Source organism: Acomys minous, assembly GCF_964271855.1.
Source record: "Acomys minous genome assembly, chromosome: 13".
NCBI lineage: Eukaryota > Metazoa > Chordata > Mammalia > Rodentia > Muridae > Acomys > Acomys minous.
In genome coordinates, this window is record NC_140495.1 from 9,584,967 (window position 1) to 9,604,819 (window position 19,853).

At 45.2% G+C, this 19,853-nt stretch overlaps 1 protein-coding gene and 1 long non-coding RNA gene across 2 annotated transcripts in view; one reads left to right on the forward strand and one right to left on the reverse strand.

Moving 5' to 3' along the window:
• Window positions 1-8,720, reverse strand: part of DYNC1LI1 (dynein cytoplasmic 1 light intermediate chain 1) — a 38,434-nt gene extending 29,714 nt beyond the window's left edge. Inside the window, exons 1-2 of the mRNA XM_084754541.1 lie at window positions 8,457-8,720; window positions 8,206-8,279 (exon numbers count right to left, since the gene is read on the reverse strand). Of these exons, the coding sequence (XP_084610667.1) occupies window positions 8,206-8,279; window positions 8,457-8,602 (220 nt within the window). The 5' untranslated portion in view covers window positions 8,603-8,720. The remainder of the gene's footprint in view (window positions 1-8,205; window positions 8,280-8,456) is intronic.
• Window positions 8,721-8,824: 104 nt separating this feature from the next.
• LOC311581965 lies at window positions 8,825-9,941 on the forward strand. Its single transcript, XR_014773966.1, has 2 exons — window positions 8,825-8,941; window positions 9,085-9,941. It is a non-coding gene; the product is annotated as an uncharacterized lncRNA (long non-coding RNA).
• Window positions 9,942-19,853: the final 9,912 nt, after the last annotated feature.

A 19,853-nucleotide genomic window follows, 5' to 3' on the forward strand; every position in this document is an offset into this window, starting at 1 on the left:
CTCAGAGACCCACCTATCTCTGCATCCTAAGTGCTGCTGTGGGCCACCACACCCAGAGAGACCTTTCGTTCCACTGCTTTTGGCTCAGATCTTCCACACAGCCCTCCTCAGGTTATGTGGAAGATCCAGGGAGATGGGGCCTTTCATCTGCCCCCATCTCTCAGTCTCCCTCCATGGTAGGTTAGCATGGGAACTGGCCTTGCGGCATGAGAGCGCTTTACAAATACCTGTTCAGACTAAATGCTCAGAAGCATCCAGAAGCATCTGCAGTGCAAAAAGATAAAGCCTCCAGGTGCTGTTGTACATGCCTTTAATCCCAGCACAAACAAACAAACAAAAAAGACAAAGCCAATCTTGAATCTTCATGAAACTGTGAAGCCCTTGTCTGTAAACCAGCAAAAACGATACAGCCCCTGGGAGAACCTCAGCACAGGGAATGACCCGACACAGGATAGCTCCCACCACTAGCAATCCCCGTCACACGAGAACTTTAGAACTCCTCAGGTATTTTTCCAACTCTCCCAGACTGATTAAGAAAAAATTAAAAATAAATTTAATTCAATAAACACTAAAGGCCGTAAATGCTGATCCTAATGGCTGCCAACGCTCCTCTCCTAGGGAGGTCAAAGTCTCACTGAGCTAAAGGCTCTTTATCAGCAGCTATGCTATGTGTTACTTAGCAGTTCCATACACAGGAATTTATCCCAAAGATAATACTGGGTACATTGAAAATAAGATGTAACAATAATGACCTGTAATCAACTACAATTACGACACAGCCAAATACACTATTATTCAATAAGAAGAGATAAAGCTGGGCTGGTGAGGCTCAGCGCGTAAAATGCTTGCCAAACAAGCCCCACAACCTGGGTTTGATCTCTGGATCCCACATAAAGGCAGAAGGGTTTCCCATGTGTAAGCTCATGCAGAATCTGCACAGGTTTCAGTTTTATTAGCAATCAATCCTGATTTTACATGTTTATGCATAGTATTCTGCTAGACCTTTGGCTGTCACAGATATGTGCAAACACACATCTAGAGAACTATATTTAATGACTAGTAGTTAGAACAAATGCCTCTTCCCAGTCAGTTTAGAAAATGTTTCATAGAAAAAGCCTGAAATAACAATCTGTTTCCTATGCTGTTGCTCCTTTGTCTTAGGTTATTTAATCATGCTTTTGCTGTTGTCAGAGAACATCTTGCTACGTGGCCCAATGAGACGCAGAACTCTCTTACCTCACAGGCTGGTCTCAAACTAAATCCTTCAGCCTGCAGAGTGTCCAAATCACAAATATGTAACACAAAACTTCCTTGTGATATAATGTCTTTTGAGAATAATAAAAAAGGTTGTCAATTTTCAGACTAAAATAAAGTGGAGGAGAAAATTAGCCTGACAAAATTGTCCTCACATCACACTACATAAATAATACATATTAAAGTATATATTTATACATAAATTATACACATATTAAATTTATATAAATCTTTTATTTTCATATATATGTATATACAGTTGGGAGGTTGGGTTTTTGGGTTTGGTTTGGTTTGGTTTTGGTTTTTTGAGACAGAGTTTCTCTGTGTAACAGCCCTGGCTATCCTGGATTCACTTTATACACCAGGCTGGCCTCAAACTCAAAAGAGATTCTCATGCCTCTGCCTCCCAAGTGCTGGGATTAAAGGTGTGTGTCACCATGACCAGCTGAGGGGTTAGGGGTTTGTTGCTGTTTTTGTAATAAGACCTCACTATGTTGCCCTGGCTGGCCTGAGCTCATTTAGATCAGGTTAACCTCAAACTCACTGAGATCCACTTGCCTCTCTCTCCAGAGTCCTGGTTTAAAATTGTGTGCCACTGTGCTTGGCAATAAAAATAAATATTAAAAATATTTTATATCTATTGACATGGATAAAAGTCTTGTCACATCACTCTCACACAATGCACATAAAATAAAATTAAATAAATTTTAATTTATTTAGCTGGGCAGTGGTGGCGTACACCTTTAATCCCAACACTGGGGAGGCAAAGGCAGGAAGATCTGAGTTTGAGGCTAGCCTGGTCTACAGAGTGAGTTCCAGGACAACCACGGCTACAAAGAGAAACCCTGTCTCAAAACACAAAAAACAAAAAACAAAAAAATCGTGTCATGTGAAGTGAATCATGGTACATGAAGTAAATAAATCTTAATATAAAAATTTAAAAGCCGGGCAGCGGTGGCACACACATTTAATCCCAGCACTCAGGAGGCACAGGCAGGCGGATTGCTGTGAGTTCGAGGCCAGCCTGGTCTATAAAGTGAGTCTAGGACAGCCAAGGCTACACAGAGAAACCCGTCTCAAAAAAACAACAAAAAACCCAAAACAAAACAAAACAAAATTTAAATGCATTTTTATGACATAAAACTATAAACATTAAGTCTCTTGTTTTAATTTAATTTTTAAAATTTTTATTATTTTATATAAACTGATATTTTGCCTGAATATATGTCAGTGCAGTATCCACAGACAACAGAAAAGGGTGTATAATCCCCTAGGCCTTATGGGACACAATGCGAGTGCTTGGAATTGAACCAGGGTCCTGTGGAGGAGTAGCCAGGGCTCTTAAGTGCTCACTGAGCCAGCTCTCCAGCCCCTTGCTTTTGAGACAGTCTTATGAAGCCCAGGGTAGAATCCAAGTCTATGTAGCTGAAGATGACCTTGAACATTTGACTTCCCTGCCCCTGCCTCTGAATGCTAGAGACCCCTATGTGTGCCAGCACAATGCTGAGAGCTGAACCCAGACAAGCACTCCCACCCCAAGCCCAGAACAGGGCTTTTGTTTGTGTGTTTGTTTTGTTTGTTTATTGTATAGGAAGCAAATATAAATTAAAATTTAAGAAGGGACAGGGGAATACCAATAATCTTTGTAATGGAGTTATGGTGGTTGGTTATTTTGAGACAGGGTCTCACTACGTAGCTCTGGCTGTCCTGAAACTCACTCTGTAGAACAGGCTGGTATCAAACTCACAAGATGTGCCTGCCTCTGCCTCCCAAGTGCTGGGACCAAAGGCATACACCACATCTGACAGTTAGCTTTATTTTATTTTTCTTTCTCTAGAATGAAACATACTAAGTTAGTGACTTTTAGCTTTAAAGGGTTTTAGACATAATGTCTTTTGGTTCTTTTAATACTAGGAAGGGTGAAATTATCCCAATTTATAGGTTAGGTGGTGCTGTCCACAATGCTATAGCTTCCAAAGACAGGAAGAGAAGGCCTGCCTGGCCTCTAGGTGATTCCCACTTTCCTGCTGTGGTTCACCCAAAGTCTCCCCACTGCACTTCCAGCGACACAGTACCCCATGGCCCCTGCTTCACACTGACATGCCATGTGACTTCTAGAGGGCGGGAAGGGGGTCTTACTCAGGTTTCCTTGGATGATTCTGCACAATGTAACTCTAAAAACTGACAAAGAAATGAACCAAGAAGTGATCTGTTAGGGCACTGTCCTGATCTTAGGCTTAAAAACATAGGCGTGCCCATCTCACCTACTTGCTAACAAGGCACGATATGATATCTACTTCTTTTCCTCCCCCCTCCCCCAATTTAGGGTTCCTCTGTTTGGCATTTTCTTTTCTTATGTTCTTTAATTTGTGCTTTGGTTTGGTTTGGTTTTTGAGACAAGAGGCTCCTGTAGGCCAGGCTGAACTCTAACTCACTATATAATGAGGACAACTCTGAATTCCTAGGCCTCTTGCCTCCACCTCCCAAGTACTGGGACGTCTCTGCCACCACGTCCAGCTACTTTGAACTTTCAAAGTCCTTTTGCGGCCACTCTCCTGCATTGGACTTCACTCTCGCTGAAGGACCAGCCTACCAGCCTGTATCTGTCACACTTGACTCAGCTTTCTGATTTTGGTCGGGGCACTACGGAAATGGGTCTTAAATCTAGATTCAATTAAACTCAGAGCTAATCCATCACTCATGCAACACGTACTCCCTAAGCATCTACCATGTCGAATACCATAACCATAACGCAGTCAATGAAGCCTGCATTAACTGTCATCTTTGCTTAGGGATAAAACTAATGGCAACAAAAAGAGAGAATTCACCAATTCCAGGTCATAGACCAAAACTGGCTTGTTGCCTGTTCCTGTAAACAATTTTTATTAAAACACTGCTATGTTTCATTGTTTCATTCATTCATAGATTATCTGTGGCTGTTTGGGGATGAAAGAGCAAAACTGAGGAGCTGCAAGACACTACATGAGTCACAAAGCATGCCTTTCTTAGTACTTGATCCTCTACAGAAACTAGCCATGACTAGTTTAAGATACCAATATGCTATCCAATCCTCATAATATTTTATATTTGGCAGATATTTTAGTAGTAGCAGATACTAAACACATACTTTATGCTAATCCTCAACTCAGTACTATATGTGAGAAATGATCTTCTCTACCACTTTTTCACTGGCATCACATAATCGACTATACCAGAAAACAGCACCAGCATAATTTAACTAATAAAAACATAACATCTACAGTTATAGAGCCCTGGTGATCTCTAATCCCTGCTCCTCAAAAAAGTAATAATTTCATGGGCTCAAGATGTACCTCAGTGCTAAGAATGTCTACCTATTACAGGTGAGGCTCAGGGTTCAATCCCTACACTCCCCCACTGAGAAAGAAGAAAGACACAGATTTAGGCAGAATGACTGAGTGCTGTCACAGTCTTTCTAGACTTCACTAGGAGCCAGGCTTGGGTAGATTAAATGGATGATTAGGCACAAGTGTCATAGCCAGTCATATACCTCAGTAAGTATATCCCAAAGCCCAGTAAGCACTTGAATTTTCTTCTTTTCCTGTTTTTTTTTTCAAGGAGTTTTTTTCTCGTCTTTATATTTATGAATGTATAGCGTGTGTGTGTGTGTGTGTGTGCGCGCGCGTGAGCCTGGTGTCTGAGGCTAGAAGAGGGTATCAGATCCCCTAGAACTGGAGTTACAAATGGTTAGAAGCCATCATGTAGGGCCTGGGAAACTGAACCTGGGCCCTCTGCAAGAACAAATGTTCTTAACTGCTGAACCATCTTTCCAGCCCCTTGCTCTGGTTTTCATTGTTGTCCTTGGTTTTTGTTTTGTTTTGGTTTTTGGTTTTTCAAGACAGGGTTTCTCCATGTAGCCTTGGCTGTCCTGGACTCCCTTTGTAGGTCAGGCGGGCCTCGAACTCACAGCGATCTACTTGCCTCTGCCTCCGAGTGCTGGGATTAAAGGTGCACGCCACCCACCCAGCTGTTGTCTTAATATTACCTAACTGACAGTGGCTTTGCACTCCTGACCCTCCTGCCTGACTCAAATCAAATCACCTAGCTTCTTTTCAAAGACACGGTCTCCCTATACAGCCCTGCACTTTTGCTTCTCACGCTTTAGCCTCCGAGGTACTGGCTTAAGGCCAAATTTTTTCCTTTAAATAATGACCAGCATTTTGGGTCAAAAATAACCACTGAGGCTACGCACGCAGTAGCGGTCCATGTCTTTAATCCCAGCACTCAGGAGGCAGAGGCAGGCTCATCTCTCTGTGAGTTTGGGGCCAGCCTGGTCTACAGAGAGAGTTCCAGGACAACCAGGGTTACACAGACACACACACACACACACACACACACACACACACACACACACACACACAACCATTCAGTAGTAAGAGTTTTGTATATGGTATCTTCTCCCTTGAGGGTACTTCAATCCAGTTGGAAAGCTATACCAGGGCCACAGGATACAGGACCCCTAACAACAATATGAGTTTGGAGAACCTACCTAACTTTATCTAAATACCATCACCGTGTCTATAAATTGGTGCTACCATCTACCCTCTAAATAGGGCAGGACAGAACCACAGATGTGTATGTTTTTGAGAGATGGTTCAATTGTTAACATACTGCTCTTCCTGAGGACCTGAGTTCAATTCCCAGCATCCACATCAAGCAACTTACAATTGACTGTAACCCCAGTTCCAACTCTGGCCTCTGTGGGCATTTGCATTCATCTGTATATAACCACCAACACACACACACACACACACACACACACACACAGAGAGAGAGAGAGACAGAGACAGATCTTTAAAAAAAAGAGGATGCTTTTGAGAATTCCTTATGCACTTACACATATCCCTAGTTTTGACTCCATTATCCTACTTGGAGGAAAGGTGAAGCAGAACGCTAAGGTTTAATTGTGATGCTGTGTGGCTAGGCAGTGTAGTAAGGGACTCAAAGACCTGTGTCATCCTTCCTTACTAGGTTATTTCTGAAATAAAAAGCCTCGTTAATGGGCTCAGACTTGTTTTCTTCTTTGAATACAGATTCTAAAGCAGCACCATCCCTCATGAATGGCACAGTAGAGTCCAGCTCATCACTAAGACAAACGGAACACCTACTGTGTTTCTTCTCCCACAACAGACTGAGCACTGCTCTAATGCCTGACAACTAAATGCCTCCAAGAACTCTTTAGAGGAAGTTTCGGAAAGTAGCTATATTTGCATACACAGTATTAGTAAAATCAATGATTAGCTTTTCCCAAAGCTGAAATGGGCTCAGGAAAAGCCTGACAGCACTAAAGGACAACAGGCTATTTCAACTTATTAACCACACTAGGTAGGTAGAGTTTTCTGACTATTAACTTCCTAAGAAAGGAAACCTAGCCTAGGTAGAGGGGAGCTGAAGGAGTATGGGGTTGCTAAGTACACCAAGACTGATCCAGGCTCAGAAGGATCTAGAAAACACCAGATGGTAACAAGACTGCCAATTTTTACTGGCAAGACTCAAAAAGAAAGCTACTTAACAGAGTAACTAAAACAGAATCCACTTCATGGGGTTCATACAATCTTAAGTTCACGGTAGCAATTAGTGGTAATCTGTTTGCATTAGTAATTAAAAGCATTCCCTGGAATGGTTTTGTTTCCTTGCTTTGGGACCCTAGCTTATCTCTGCCCTATCAATGTCTTATTTGGGCAGTAATCCTTTTTTGTTCTTAAGGAAGAAGACAGGTTTCCTAGGCACATGACACTCAACTGCCAGCCCTACTGGCACTCTCTTTCCACAACTCTACTTTGAAAGATGAAGGAACGCAGGTTTACAGACACCAGTCGATTTGCTTAAGATCACACAGGGGGGAACCTTTATTCAGTCTAGGCTATCTGCACGTGGCACTTTCAATCACAGGAAAAGAAAAGTGAGACACAATGCTGATTTTTCAACTAGCTTGACCATAGCTCTATACAACACAAAGACATGTGCATGTATTGGTAGGAGGTATAGACTAGGAGTCATCTCTTCCTACTCACTCAGAGTCAACCATGTAGCCTCATGCATGGGTAGCAAGTCTCAGCCATGCATTCTTCAGGCATGGCTTTTCAAAGCTTTTGGCTAAAATCAAGAGTCTAAAGTCTTGAGACACCCACATCAAACTTTTAAAATATAACTGTCATCCTATTATACACTCTAATATATTGCATGTTAAAAGAAAAGGGGTGTCCTCCAGGAGCTGGAAAAACTTGCAAGAATGTGATGCTGGGTTTGGTTATTGTCCCTTGGTCTTTATCCCTACTTTCCAGCCAGTAGAGATTTTTTAAAAATTTTTTTTAATTAAAATAACTAAGAGAAGGGGGAGAGACATTGTCTCTCTTATTCTGGCCATTCTGCCGAAGGAAGTAAATGAGACCGCTGTTCCACTGCCCTTTACAAATTTCAGAGTTATTAGGTGACAGTTAAAAAGGCAACTGCAACCCGAGCACACAGCGTTGGGAGATAGGGAGAACGCTGATTCAAATAACACTCATCACGACCCAGTCTCTGGCTCCTGTCAATTACACAAAAGAGTCAGCTATTAAATATTAATGGCATGCATTTTGCGCTGGAGCCACCAAGAGCCCTCCTGCTACCAATCTGTGTTATGAAAGGAAAAACTGCCCCCGTTTTCCTAGGTAGAACCCCAGAACACTGGGATTCCCTAGGGTGTTAGGTTCCTTCTGTCTCTCCCAGAGGAGATGACAGGGCTATCCCGCATCCCAGGAAGGAGAAAGGACCGGAGGGTCCAGGCCGGGAGGACCGGGGTCCCCTTACCATCCAGCTGTCAGGCGCATGCCGGGAGGCGGGGCGCGGCTGGGCCCGGCTGGCCGCACAAAGAGAGTGGGCGCGCGGATGGGTGACCCTGTGCCTCCGGCCACAGCGGAGACCACTTACCCAGCAGCAGCACGTTCTTCCCGGTCGGGAGCTTGGAGCGCGAGCGCGTGGAGACCTCGCTGAGGATGCAGGACCTAACAAGGAGCAAGGCGCAGGCTGAGGCCGGGCCCGGCCGAGCACCGGGACTGCCGGCCCCAGCTCCCAGGAGGCCCCGCCCGGCTCCCAGCTCCCGCGGGGCTCAGGGATCCCAGAGGCGTCCGCCCCGGCGAGGAGATAACCCGCGGGGGATCGGAGAGGGGTGCGGTCGTTACCAGAGGTTCTGCCCGTCCTCATCGTCGCCCGCCGCCGGTCCGCCGGTGCCCGACGCCAGCTCGTTAGCCAGGGGCCCGCTGGCGTAGGTCGAGGCTAGCCCAGGTGGAGATGAACCGAACGAGCCGACTCGCCCCACGGCCGCCATCTTGGTCGGGAATCACACCGCTCCTGACAGGGCTGAAAGAGCGAGGCGGCGGCGGCGGCAGCGGCGGCGCAGGGAACCCGGATATGGGCTTTCGGGGCTCGGGAGCTGACCGCGCCTGCGGGGGCGGGGACTAAGCCTGAGGGCGGGGCCTGGGGAGGGGTTGTCGGAGGAGCGGGACGCTGCTGCGCGTGCGCGGCAGGTTGGGCCTCCAGGGCTGCGCATGCGCTGGCTGATTAGTCGCTCCCTCCTGTGGTAATGTTGGTTTTCGCTGAGTCTCCAAGCTGAAACGCTGCCCGGCGTGCACTTGGCTGCTGTGGCAGGGCGGCCGGGACGAGTCAGGTGAGCGGCGCAGCCTCCCAACCTGCAGTGGGGCGGTAACGTGGGACCCGCTTGGCCCACCGTTCACAGGGGCTAAGCGGGATCCGCAGCCTTAACTACGTCCATCCTGGATTTCTGGCCTTTCCTCTTTTACCTTCTCAAAGGACGATGAGTACCTCAAGCTGGCCCCACATCTGGAGCTGGTTCTTCCAGTTTCTGTGTAGCTGCGTGACAGATGATGTTGGCAACACTTGTAAAATTAATGGTCTTGATGGATTTATGTTTTGGTTTGGTGCCCACCCACCCCCCCGAAAACGTCATGTAGCCCAAGCTGCACTCTTAACAGATCTTCCTGCCTGCTCACCCCAAATGCTGAGGGAGGGTACCAGGTGCACATCACCACGCCAGCCTCTGATCTTGATGTCTGAGATGTCCCCTGTGAGATTTGAAAAGACCCCTTTACACGAGTGATCTGTCACAGTGATTAATACAGCTAGCCCTGAGAACCCAAGGTAGACCCCAGATAATTCTCTATTAGAACTGTATTGGCTAACAGTATATTAGAATATATTGGAATACCCGAGGCCCGCTTCCAGAAGAAGTCGATGGCTTTAAGCCTCCATCATGCACCATGTCAGAGGAATTGCTGGAAATAGTCTGGCTTTTGTACAGCTTTTCCCTTTTTGAAGATAGCTTGCTCACGTGACCTAAACGGTGCTGTTGGGCTATCAAGAAAATCCACAGCCAAGCACTGTGTTTACTCCAGATCACTTTGCACTTATTAGGCTCTGTGGGCTGGTTAATCTGAGTTCATAATGGTTTTGTAACCTCAGGCAATTGACTTACCCTCTCTGAGTTTCAGGTTTTTACCTGTAAGGTTTGGGAATAAAAGGAAGATTAAATGAGATGATCCATGAGAAGGATTTACACCTGTGCCTAGAAAATCATAAGTGCCCAATGCATGCTAATTATTGTTTTTATTTTTAAATCTTTTGGAAAAGATGTGTTTATTTTATGGGTATCTTGCCTGGATGTTTGACTGTGCATCACATACCTGCCTGTGCTCCGGTGCCAGTGGAGGCCCTAAAAGAGCATTGGATCCCGTAGAATTGGGGTTGCAGACTGTTGTGAACTACCATATGGGTGCTGGGAATCAGATCTAGGTCCTCTGGAAGAGGAGTCAATGCTCTTAAATGCTAAGCCATCTCTCCAGCCCTACTAATCTCCGTGTGTGTGTGTGTGTGTGTGTGTGTGTGTGTGTGTGTGTGTGTGTGCATTTTCAAGAAAACAATATTGAGCCAGGCACTTTGGTGCACTCTGGGAGGCATAGACAGACGGATGTCTGAGTTTGAGGCCAGCCTGGTCTACAAAGTGAGTCCAAGACAGCTAAGACTACACAGACAAACCCTGTCTCAAAAAACAAAAACCGCTGGGCGGTGGTGGTACACGCCTTTAATCCCAGCACTTGGGAGGCAGAGGCAGGTGGATCGCTGTGAGTTCGAGACCAGCTTGGTCTAGGAAGTCAGTCTAGGATAGCCAACGCTACACAGAGAAACCCTGTCTTGAAAACAAAACAACAACAACAACAAAAAAAATACTGCTTGTCTGGCTTTCCATGGCTTCTAGGTATCTTCACTCAGGCTTTCAAGCTGCAAGCACTTTACCATCTCCCCAGCCCATTTTACTGATATGTGAAATAGAATCTCACAAAGCTAAGGCCCGGATGATGACCTTGAGCCGCTGACCTTCCTGCCTTCAACCTTTGAAGTGCTGGAATCACAGGTGAAAACCACCATACCTAGTTCAATATTATTAATGAGTGTCTTTTCTTAACTTTTCAAACCATGTCTGGCCAGCCCCTGGTAAAGGTACGTTCTAATGAATTTCCTGCAGCTAAAATTCATGTCATTTTGATTAGGGAAGGAGGCAGCACTGGCCCATGCATCATGGATTTCTTAGGATGCCAAACAACCTGAGGCCTTTATAGCAGGAAGGTCTGTGTTTTCAGATGCTGATTTCAGCGCCTTGAGATCTGGTAACCTCCCTGCCATGGGCATTGTTATGAATGTTGTGCCACCTCCTGTAACCATGTGATGATAAGGAATGTTCCCCAGTTATCCCTGGTTAGCTAAATAAAGATGCCGAAGCCTATGACTGGGTGGAAGAGAGGCCGCAGGAGTTTTAGAGAGATGAGAGGAGGGAGCAGGAGAAGGAAGCTGGAGACAGAGCATGTGACTATAAGGACAGACTGACGGTGCCCGAAACCTCCCAGGAGTCATCAGACTGGCAAGTGATTGGCTTTCATGTGGGCACTAGGATGGGAATAGCTCAGAATCTGCCGAGCATAGTGTTTACAGGTTAATAATAAATCATCGTCTCTCTGTGTCAGTCACTGGGGAACTAGCTGCTTAAAGAAAACGGCTGCCATAATAATTTCCCCTATTAATTAATATAGATTCTTTAATTAATTAATATAGATTCCTATAGAAAGAATAATTCTTCTTTCTACTGGCCTTCCACACCACAGCCACAAAGGAAAGCTCCATAGAGCTGTGACACTTCTGAGTGATGGTTTGCTTTCTACTCTATTTTATTGCTTCAGTCAGCTTCTTTCCTCAGCATTTTCTCAATTTTGTTTATGCACAGAGCTGTGGTTTCCTTATCAGGTTTGCTTAGTCTGAGAACTGTTAGCTTTCATAACAACGTCAGACCTTCAGATGGCTTATTAAAGACCTAAACTGAGGTCAAGGTTGTTTTCCTATGGGGCTAGGGATGTAGCTCAGTTGGTAGAGTGCCCGCCTCCCATGCATGATGCCTGGAGTTCAGTTCCTGGCCCAGAATACACCAGGTGTGGTGGGATAGACCTATGATCCCAGCATTTGGGAAGTGGAGGCAGAAGGATGGAAAGCTCAAGGTCTTCCTCAGATACACAGTCAACTCAGGGGCAACCTGGCTTACAGGCGACCCCACTTCCAAAAAGAAAGTAAGAAGAAAAAAAGGGAAGTTGTATTTCTTCTAAGACCTGATTAAAATGTGATTCATATCTACCGTGTGCTAGGCTGCTTTCTATGTAGCATGATTTTCAGTCTTCATCTTTGTCTTTAAGATCTTATTTTTTTTTTTTTTATTTCACGTGTATAAATGTTTGCTATGGGCTAGAGAAATGGCTCAGAGGTTAAGAGCGCAATCTGTTCTTCCAAAGGTCCCAAGTTCAATTCCCAGCAACCACATGGTGGCTCACAACCATCTATAATGAGATCTGATGCCTTCTTGTGGTGGGCAGGCACACATGGGGGCAGAATACTGTATAAATAATAAATAAATCTTTTAAAAAATAAAAAATAGATGTTTGCTACACATATGTATCTACACCACAGGAGGCCCTGGTGCCAGAAGATGTTAGACCACCTGGGACTAGAGTTACATGGTTGTAAGCTACTGTGTGGGTGCTTGGACTTACCCCTGGGTTCCTACTAAGAACAAGCAGTTAGTACTCCTAACTGATGTGTCATCCCCCCAGCCCCTCATTTAATGATGTTTCTTTGGAAAGATTGCGTGCATGCGCTTATTAGAATATAGCTGGCACGTGCATGCAGGTAATTTTGGAGGCCAGAAGACTGCGTAAACTCACCTGAACTGGTGCCACAGACCCTTATGAGTAGCCGTAGGGTACTGGGAACCAAACTGAGGCCCTCCACAAGAGTAGTCTGTGCTCTTAACCACTGAGCCATCACTCCAGCCACCATTTAATGATTTCATTTAATGAAACTCAAGTTCGTACCTCATATCAACTTTTTTTTTAAATCAATCTAACACATTACTATCCAAAGATAAAGTAATTTGATACTTACATGCTAAGGAATGATGGTAGAGAAATATTAAAAGTCTCTCTTTTTTTGTAATTAATTGATTATATTTCTTTTTTTTAAAGATTTATTTATTTATTATGTATACAGTGCTCTGCTTGCACGTACTCCTGCAAGCCAGAAGAGGGCGCCATATCACATTACAGATGGTTATGAGCCACCATGTGGTTGCTGGGAATTGAACTCAGGACCTTTGGAAGAGCAGGCGGAGCTCTTAACCACTGAGCCATCTCTCCAGCCCCTCTTTTTTTTTTTTTTTTTAAGATGTATTTATTATTATGTATACAGTGCTGTCTGCATGTACACCTGCAGGCCAGAAGAGGGCATCAGATCACATTACAGATGGTTGTCAGCCACCATGTGGTTATTGAGAATTGAACTCAGGACCTTTGGAAAAGCAGGCGGTGCTCTTAACCACTGAGCCATTTCTCCAGCCCACTAATTGATTATATTTCTATAAGAGCAGAAAATTTTGTTCATGCCGTAAAATAGTCTCAAATTTAAGCTGAGGTGTTTCAGGCAGCATTCACTATTACTCCGTGCAAAGTGCATGTGTGTTTTAAGAACCAGGGCTGTGGTGAAATCCTTTGATACAACACAGGTAAGTGGGGCCAGAAACACCTCAGACGCATGCATTTGATTTTTCAATAGTTTGGAGTTGACCATAAAACCCTTTTACTGTTGCCAAATTTTTCCTGACCACAATCCACTTATGCAACACTATGTAGAATCACAATCCACAATCAAAGATGGTGGGGCTGGAGAGAGTGGCATGTGCCTATAATCCCAGCCCTAGGAGGGCTGAGACAGGCAAATTGAAAGTCCAAGGCCACCATAAGCAAGGCCTTGTCTAGAAGAAAAAAAGGGGGGCAGGGAGTATATGAGAGGGTTTGTGTAGATTATATGCAAATATGGCAGCATTTGTATGAGAGGCTTTGGCATCATCAGATGGTGGTGTCCCCCAGGTCCTGGGACCAATCCCCTCTCACACCATACAGATACCAAAGGAGGTCTGCACAGGATACAGACTTCTAGATTTACCTCTCCAACCCAGAGCTTCTTCTGGAACTCAAATTAATCACCCACCTGCCAACTTCCTATCTCCGTGCAGATGTTTAATAAGCATTTAAACTTAACATACCCCAAACTAAGCTAGCTTTCTCCCATAAAAGCGTAACTACTCCCACTTCTTCATCACAGAGCAGCCCGTTGTTGTTCAGGCCCAAAACATGAGTCATTTTTAACTTCTCTGTTTCTCTCAAACCGCAAAGTGAAACTATGGGGAATTCTGTTGTGCCTACCTACCTTCAACATAGGCCCACAAAGCAACTGTGTGTGTGTGTGTGTGTGTGTGTGTGTGTGTGTGTGTGTACATGCACATGCTACAGCACCTCCATGGACATCAGAGAAGTACTTTGTGGGTTTGTTCTTCTGCCTTTACATAGGCTCACACAGGAAGCACTTTTTTTTTTCCTGAGACAGGGTTTCTCTGTGTAGCCTTGGCCATCCTGGACTCACTTTGTAGACCAGGCTGGCCTCGAACTCACAGCAATCCACCTGCCTCTGCCTCCCGAGTGCTGGGATTAAAGGCATGCGTCACCACACCTGGCTGCAGGAAGCACTTTTACCCCTAAGCCATCTCAACAATCCACAATACGCAACTTCTTTTTTGTTTGTTTGTTTGTTTAAGGTAGGGTTTCCTTGTGTAGCCTTGGCTGTCCTGGACTCACTTTGTAGACCAAGCTGGCCTCGAACTCACAGCAATCTGTGTGCCTCTGCCTCCCGAGTGCTGGGATTACAGGCGTGAGCCACCATGCCCCACCAATATGCAACTTCTTTTTTCTTTTTAAAGATTTATTTATTTATTATTATGTATACAGTACTCTGCCTGCATGTATACCTGCAGGCCAGAAGAGGGTGTCTGATCACATTATAGATGGTTGTGAGCCACCATGTGTTGGTTGCTGGGAATTGAACTCAAGACCTCTGAAATAGTAGTCAGTGCTCTTAACCTCTGAGCCATCTCTCCAGCCCTAATATGCAACTTCCTATGACCTGTCTACTGATAGGCCCTTGGTCTGAACTGTAATATCTCTCTCTCTCTCTCTCTCTCTCTCTCTCTCTCTTTTTTTTTTTTTTTTTTACTTATTTGGTCTCATACTTGTATATAATGAGATTTAGCAGTTTTCACCTCTCTTCCCCTCTTTGTTTTTACAGACAGAGTTTCTCTGTGTAGCCTTAGCTGACCTGGACTCACTTTGTAGACCCGCCTGGCCTTGAACTCACCATGTAGCTCTGTAGCTATAACCTCCTCATCTTCCTACCTCTACATCTCTAGTATTTGTAAAACAGGCCTTCAACATGGCATCTAAAATGATCTTCAGGTGGGAATGTAGCTTTGTTGGTAGAACACTTGGCTCCCATGCAGGAGGCCCTGGGTGTGACCCCCCAGTAATGCATCAACCAGGCATGGTCTTGTTCGCCTGTAATTCCAGCTCTCTGGAGGTGGATGAAGGATGATTAGAAGTTCAGGATCATCCTCATTTACATAAGGAGTTCAAGAACACCCTGGGCCTTGAGACCTTGCTCAAAAATAACATAATAAAGAGACCTTTTGACATTATACAGACTGTGTCACATTTTTGCCCAAAACACTACCGTGACCCCTCGTTTTTTTCTTTCTTTTTTTGTTTTGTTTTGTTTTTTGTTTTTTCGAGACAGGGTTTCTCTGTGTAGCCTTGGCTATCCTGGACTTACTTTATAGACCAGGCTGGCCTTGAACTCATAGCGATCCATCTGCCTCTGCCTTCCAAGTGCTGGGATTAAAGGCATACACCACCACACCCGGAGTGACGCCTCATTTTATTTTGTGTGCATGTATACAGACATGTATGTGTGTGTGGTACACATGCATGCACCTATGTATGGAGACCAGAAGCCAACATCTGATCTGATCTTTTCCTCGGTTGTTCTCTCTCTCTGTTGAGACTGGGTCTCTCCATGAACCTGGAGCTTACAAGTTGGCTAGACTGCATGGTCAGCAAGTCTCTACCTACCAGCACTGGGATACAGTTGTGCTGCCTGCCACATCTGGCTCTTTGTGGGTCCTGGGAATGCAAAGTTGGCGCCTCATGCTTGCTTGGCAAGCTTGTACCGACAGTTATCTTCTTACCCCTGTAACTCCTAGTTTTAATCAGGGTATAAACCAAAGTCCTCCTAATGATCTATAAGGTTAGGTGGGATCTGACCTCCACTGTCCATCCATTCTCTGCCTACATTTCCCCCATTAGCCTTGTCAGCCCTGCTGCTGTTCTTGAAAATGCTGTGTTGCTTTACTTTGAGGCTTTTGTTCTAGCTCTTCCACTAGGGAGGAACTTGCAGGCACATCTCTAGGAGGTCAACCTGGTGTACATAGCAAGTCCCAGGACAGCCAGAGCTACATAGTGAGACCAGGTCTCAAAAATATAACATAAAACTTAAAACTATAAATCCTTGAGGAATGCACTGCACACTTTCTATTCTGGGATATATAAATACAGATTTACGTTGGAAAACTCTACGCTTCCTGAGGCTGATCAGAGTGGTGCCCTGGTATACTTGGGATGTGCTTAGTCCCACTGGACCACCCTGAGATGTACCCCAGATGGCTGTGCTTTTTGTTTTGGTTCCTAACTCAGCTGAACCCTAGGGAAATAGAATGCTAGCCAGAGAGGAAAGATGGTGCCTCCTCCATCAGCTGTCTGTCTCCCAGGAGGCTGGTGTCTTCTCTGGTTCTCTTTTTCTCTTTTGTCTGTGTGTCAGCATCTTCTGGCCACTTCTCAGCTCCCCCGGGGGCACAGTTGGGTATTTTAACACAATAACTGCCAAAATTCAGTTCCATTGGGGTTGGGGAGCTGAGAGCCACTTCCTCGCCCTGTGCATTTGGAAACTAGGACAGGACCATCCCTGCTCAGTCTGTAACAGCTCTCATAGGCTGCCAGATAAGGCTTACCTCACCCACAGTGCCCAATGCTGGCAAGTCACAGTTGATACTAAAGCTTCACAAAGCCAAAATGGCAAGAAAGTAAAGGGCCCTACAGGTGACTGTGTAGGCAAGTCAATAAAATGGTCGTGGAAAGGACCTCAGGATTTGTAGTCCATTACCTACACAATACAGAAGCTCCAACACCTAACATCTCTGATTTTGAGGAAAAACAGTAATGTCAGAGTGGAAATACTCCTTACATCCTCCCCAAAAGAACTCAACCAGGGACCCCATGAGACAGCAGCCTCAAAGTGTCTACTCATCTACACAAGTGCCTCTTTAGAAGGAGGGAAGTGAAGGATATTGGCTTCATTTTCCTGATCTCACTATCTCTAATTACAAATCTAACAGCTCTCCTTTCCTCATCTATGAGTGTGTCTGTGTATGTGGTGTCTTGGTGTGCGCATGCGAGTGTGTGGCTATGGGCACCCAGCAGCACTCATGCAGAAGCCAGAGGAGGGCATTGCTCTCTGCCTTATTCCTTTGAGAGAGGGTCTCTCATTAAACAGGAAGATCACTGTTTGTCTCTACCCCCGCAATGTTGGGATTGCAGGCACATGCAGTCATGCCCAGCCCTTTGTTTGTTTGTTTGTTTGTTTGTTTGTTTTGGTTTTTTCAAGACAGGGTTTCTCTGTGTAGCCTTGGCCATCCTGGACTCACTTTGTAGACCAGGCTGGCCTCGAACTCACAGCGATCCGCCTGCCTCTGCCTCCTGAGTGCTGGGATTAAAGGCGTGCGCCACCACGCCCGGCTCATGCCCAGCTCTTTACAGGAGTGCTGGGGGTTGGAACTCAGGGCCTCATGTTTGTAGAACAAGCGCTCCCACCCACTGAACCATCGCCTCTTCTCCTCAGCCCCTCAGTGATTGTTATCAGGAGAGCCTTCACTCAACTTCCAACCCTAGTACAAAGAAATGTGGAAATACAGACACACTTTGTGCGTCTGTGTGTAATCCAACCCCCTCAGAAAACACCAGAAAGAGAATTGTCCCTGTTTGTGTATCGGAATTCCCTGTATTAGTCCCTTTCCTGCTGCTGTGATAAAACGCCCTGGCATACACAACTTAAGAAAGAAAAGGGTACAGTCCTTGGGGAAGATGTGGTAGAAAGAGCACGAGGCAGCTGGTCACATGGCCTCCACAGTCAGCAAGCACGTGCACACTGGCTGGCTGCCTTTCAGTTGCCTGATTCCTGCCCAAGTCAAACCCCAGCTGCCCACTTTTAGGGTGGGTCTTCCCACCTCAGCTAATCTAATCAAAAGAATTCTTCATGGCCGGACACACGCCTTGAATCCCACCACTCCAGAAACAGGGACAGGCAGAGTTCTGTGAGTTTGAGGCTAGCCTGGTCTACATATCAAGTTCCAGGACAGTCAGGACTAGAGGGGGGGGGGGAGACCGACCTTGTTTTTTTAAAAAAATCATACAGTCTTACTTTTGTTGTTTTGTGATTTGCGTCCCCTCTGTAGCCCTGGCTGGCCTATAACTCACTGTGTAGTACAAGCTGGCCTCGGGCTTTACAAGAGTCTTCCTGCCTCAGCATCCCCAGTGCCAGGATTGCAGGGAGAGCCATTACACTGGGTTTGATGAAGCTGGAGATGGAGCCCAGTGCACTGACAGCTGAGCTACAGCCCCACCTAGCCAGAACACTTTAACGATGCTTCTTAGGTTCCTAGTGTTAACGCTCTCCTGGCATTCCTGCTTCCAAAAGAAAGAGTCCTGTGTTCAGTGTTCTATAGCTGGAGACCTCCTGACTTTGGTCACAAAGATAATTAATTAAGTCTTTTTACTTTGGAGGCTCTGTGTTAGGCATAATGGAAAAAACAGGGAATGTGTTATTTTTAGCAAAGTGCTTTTTGTAGCTGTAGGTGATGTCATAGTCATACAAACATACTTAAGTCTAAAGCTAGTTGTGATTTTTTTTTTCAGTCTTAAGAAAGTAAACTTGGAGTCATAATCTGTTATATCCTGTACCTGCAAAAACACCAAGTGGGGAGAGTACGAGAGAGCTGCCGCCCTGTTGGGAATACTTATTTGCAAAACTATGTTCTTACTCACAAAATTTGGGACACTCCGTCAAAACAATCAGGTGGAGTACAAGTGAGGAAAATACCCAAGTAAACCTCTGAGTTTCACACACTTGTGTATACATATGCACCTACATATACACATGATCATGTGCACACACAAGATGAAAATGGAATCAAGAAGCATTGTTCCAAGCCAGCAAAGACTATTTAGAGGAAGACTGTCTCAAAAGAAAACAACAACAACAACAACAACAAAAAAACAATAAATAAATAAAACAAAAAGCAGGATTGTTCTTCCTAATCCTTCTGATCTTTGGAATAGAGAGTCTTTGGATGTGATCTCTTGCGTGAGCAGCCATGTTCTGAATTAACATACCTCTACAGGGTCACTCATAGGCTCATGCTCAGCGGCCTTTCTCATATATACCAAGCCCACCTGTATAGGGATAGTGTTGCCCAGAGTGGGCTAGGCCCTCCCTTGACAATTAGCAATCAAGACAATCCCTCTGGGAAATTCCTCTACTGAGGTTCTTCCTTCCCACATGTGTCAAGTTGACAATAAAAACTAAGCAGCACACATATGAATGCCCTTGGAACCTCCTGAAAACCCAACTGACTCAAAAGGCCTGCAGTAGAACAGCAATTGAGTTTTCATCTCTAATACACTTTCTGATGAATAGCCATAGCTGGACCACAAGCCAACATTCTACAGCAGAGAGAATCGGGCTTTTGTTGTTGATGTTTTTAAAGATGCATTTATTATTTATACAGTATTCTATCTACATGTATGCCTGCAAGCCAGAAGAGCGCACCAGATCACATTATAGATGGTTGTGGGCCACCATGTGGTCGCTGGGAATTGAACTCAGGACCTTTGGAAGAGCAGCCCGTTTTCTTATCCTCTGAGCCATCTCTCCAGGCCTAAGGAACAGGCTTTAATGGTTTGCTTTGGTTTGATTCCACGATCTCACCATGTAGCTCCAAGCTGGCCTGGAATTTAGTGTGTCTTATAGGG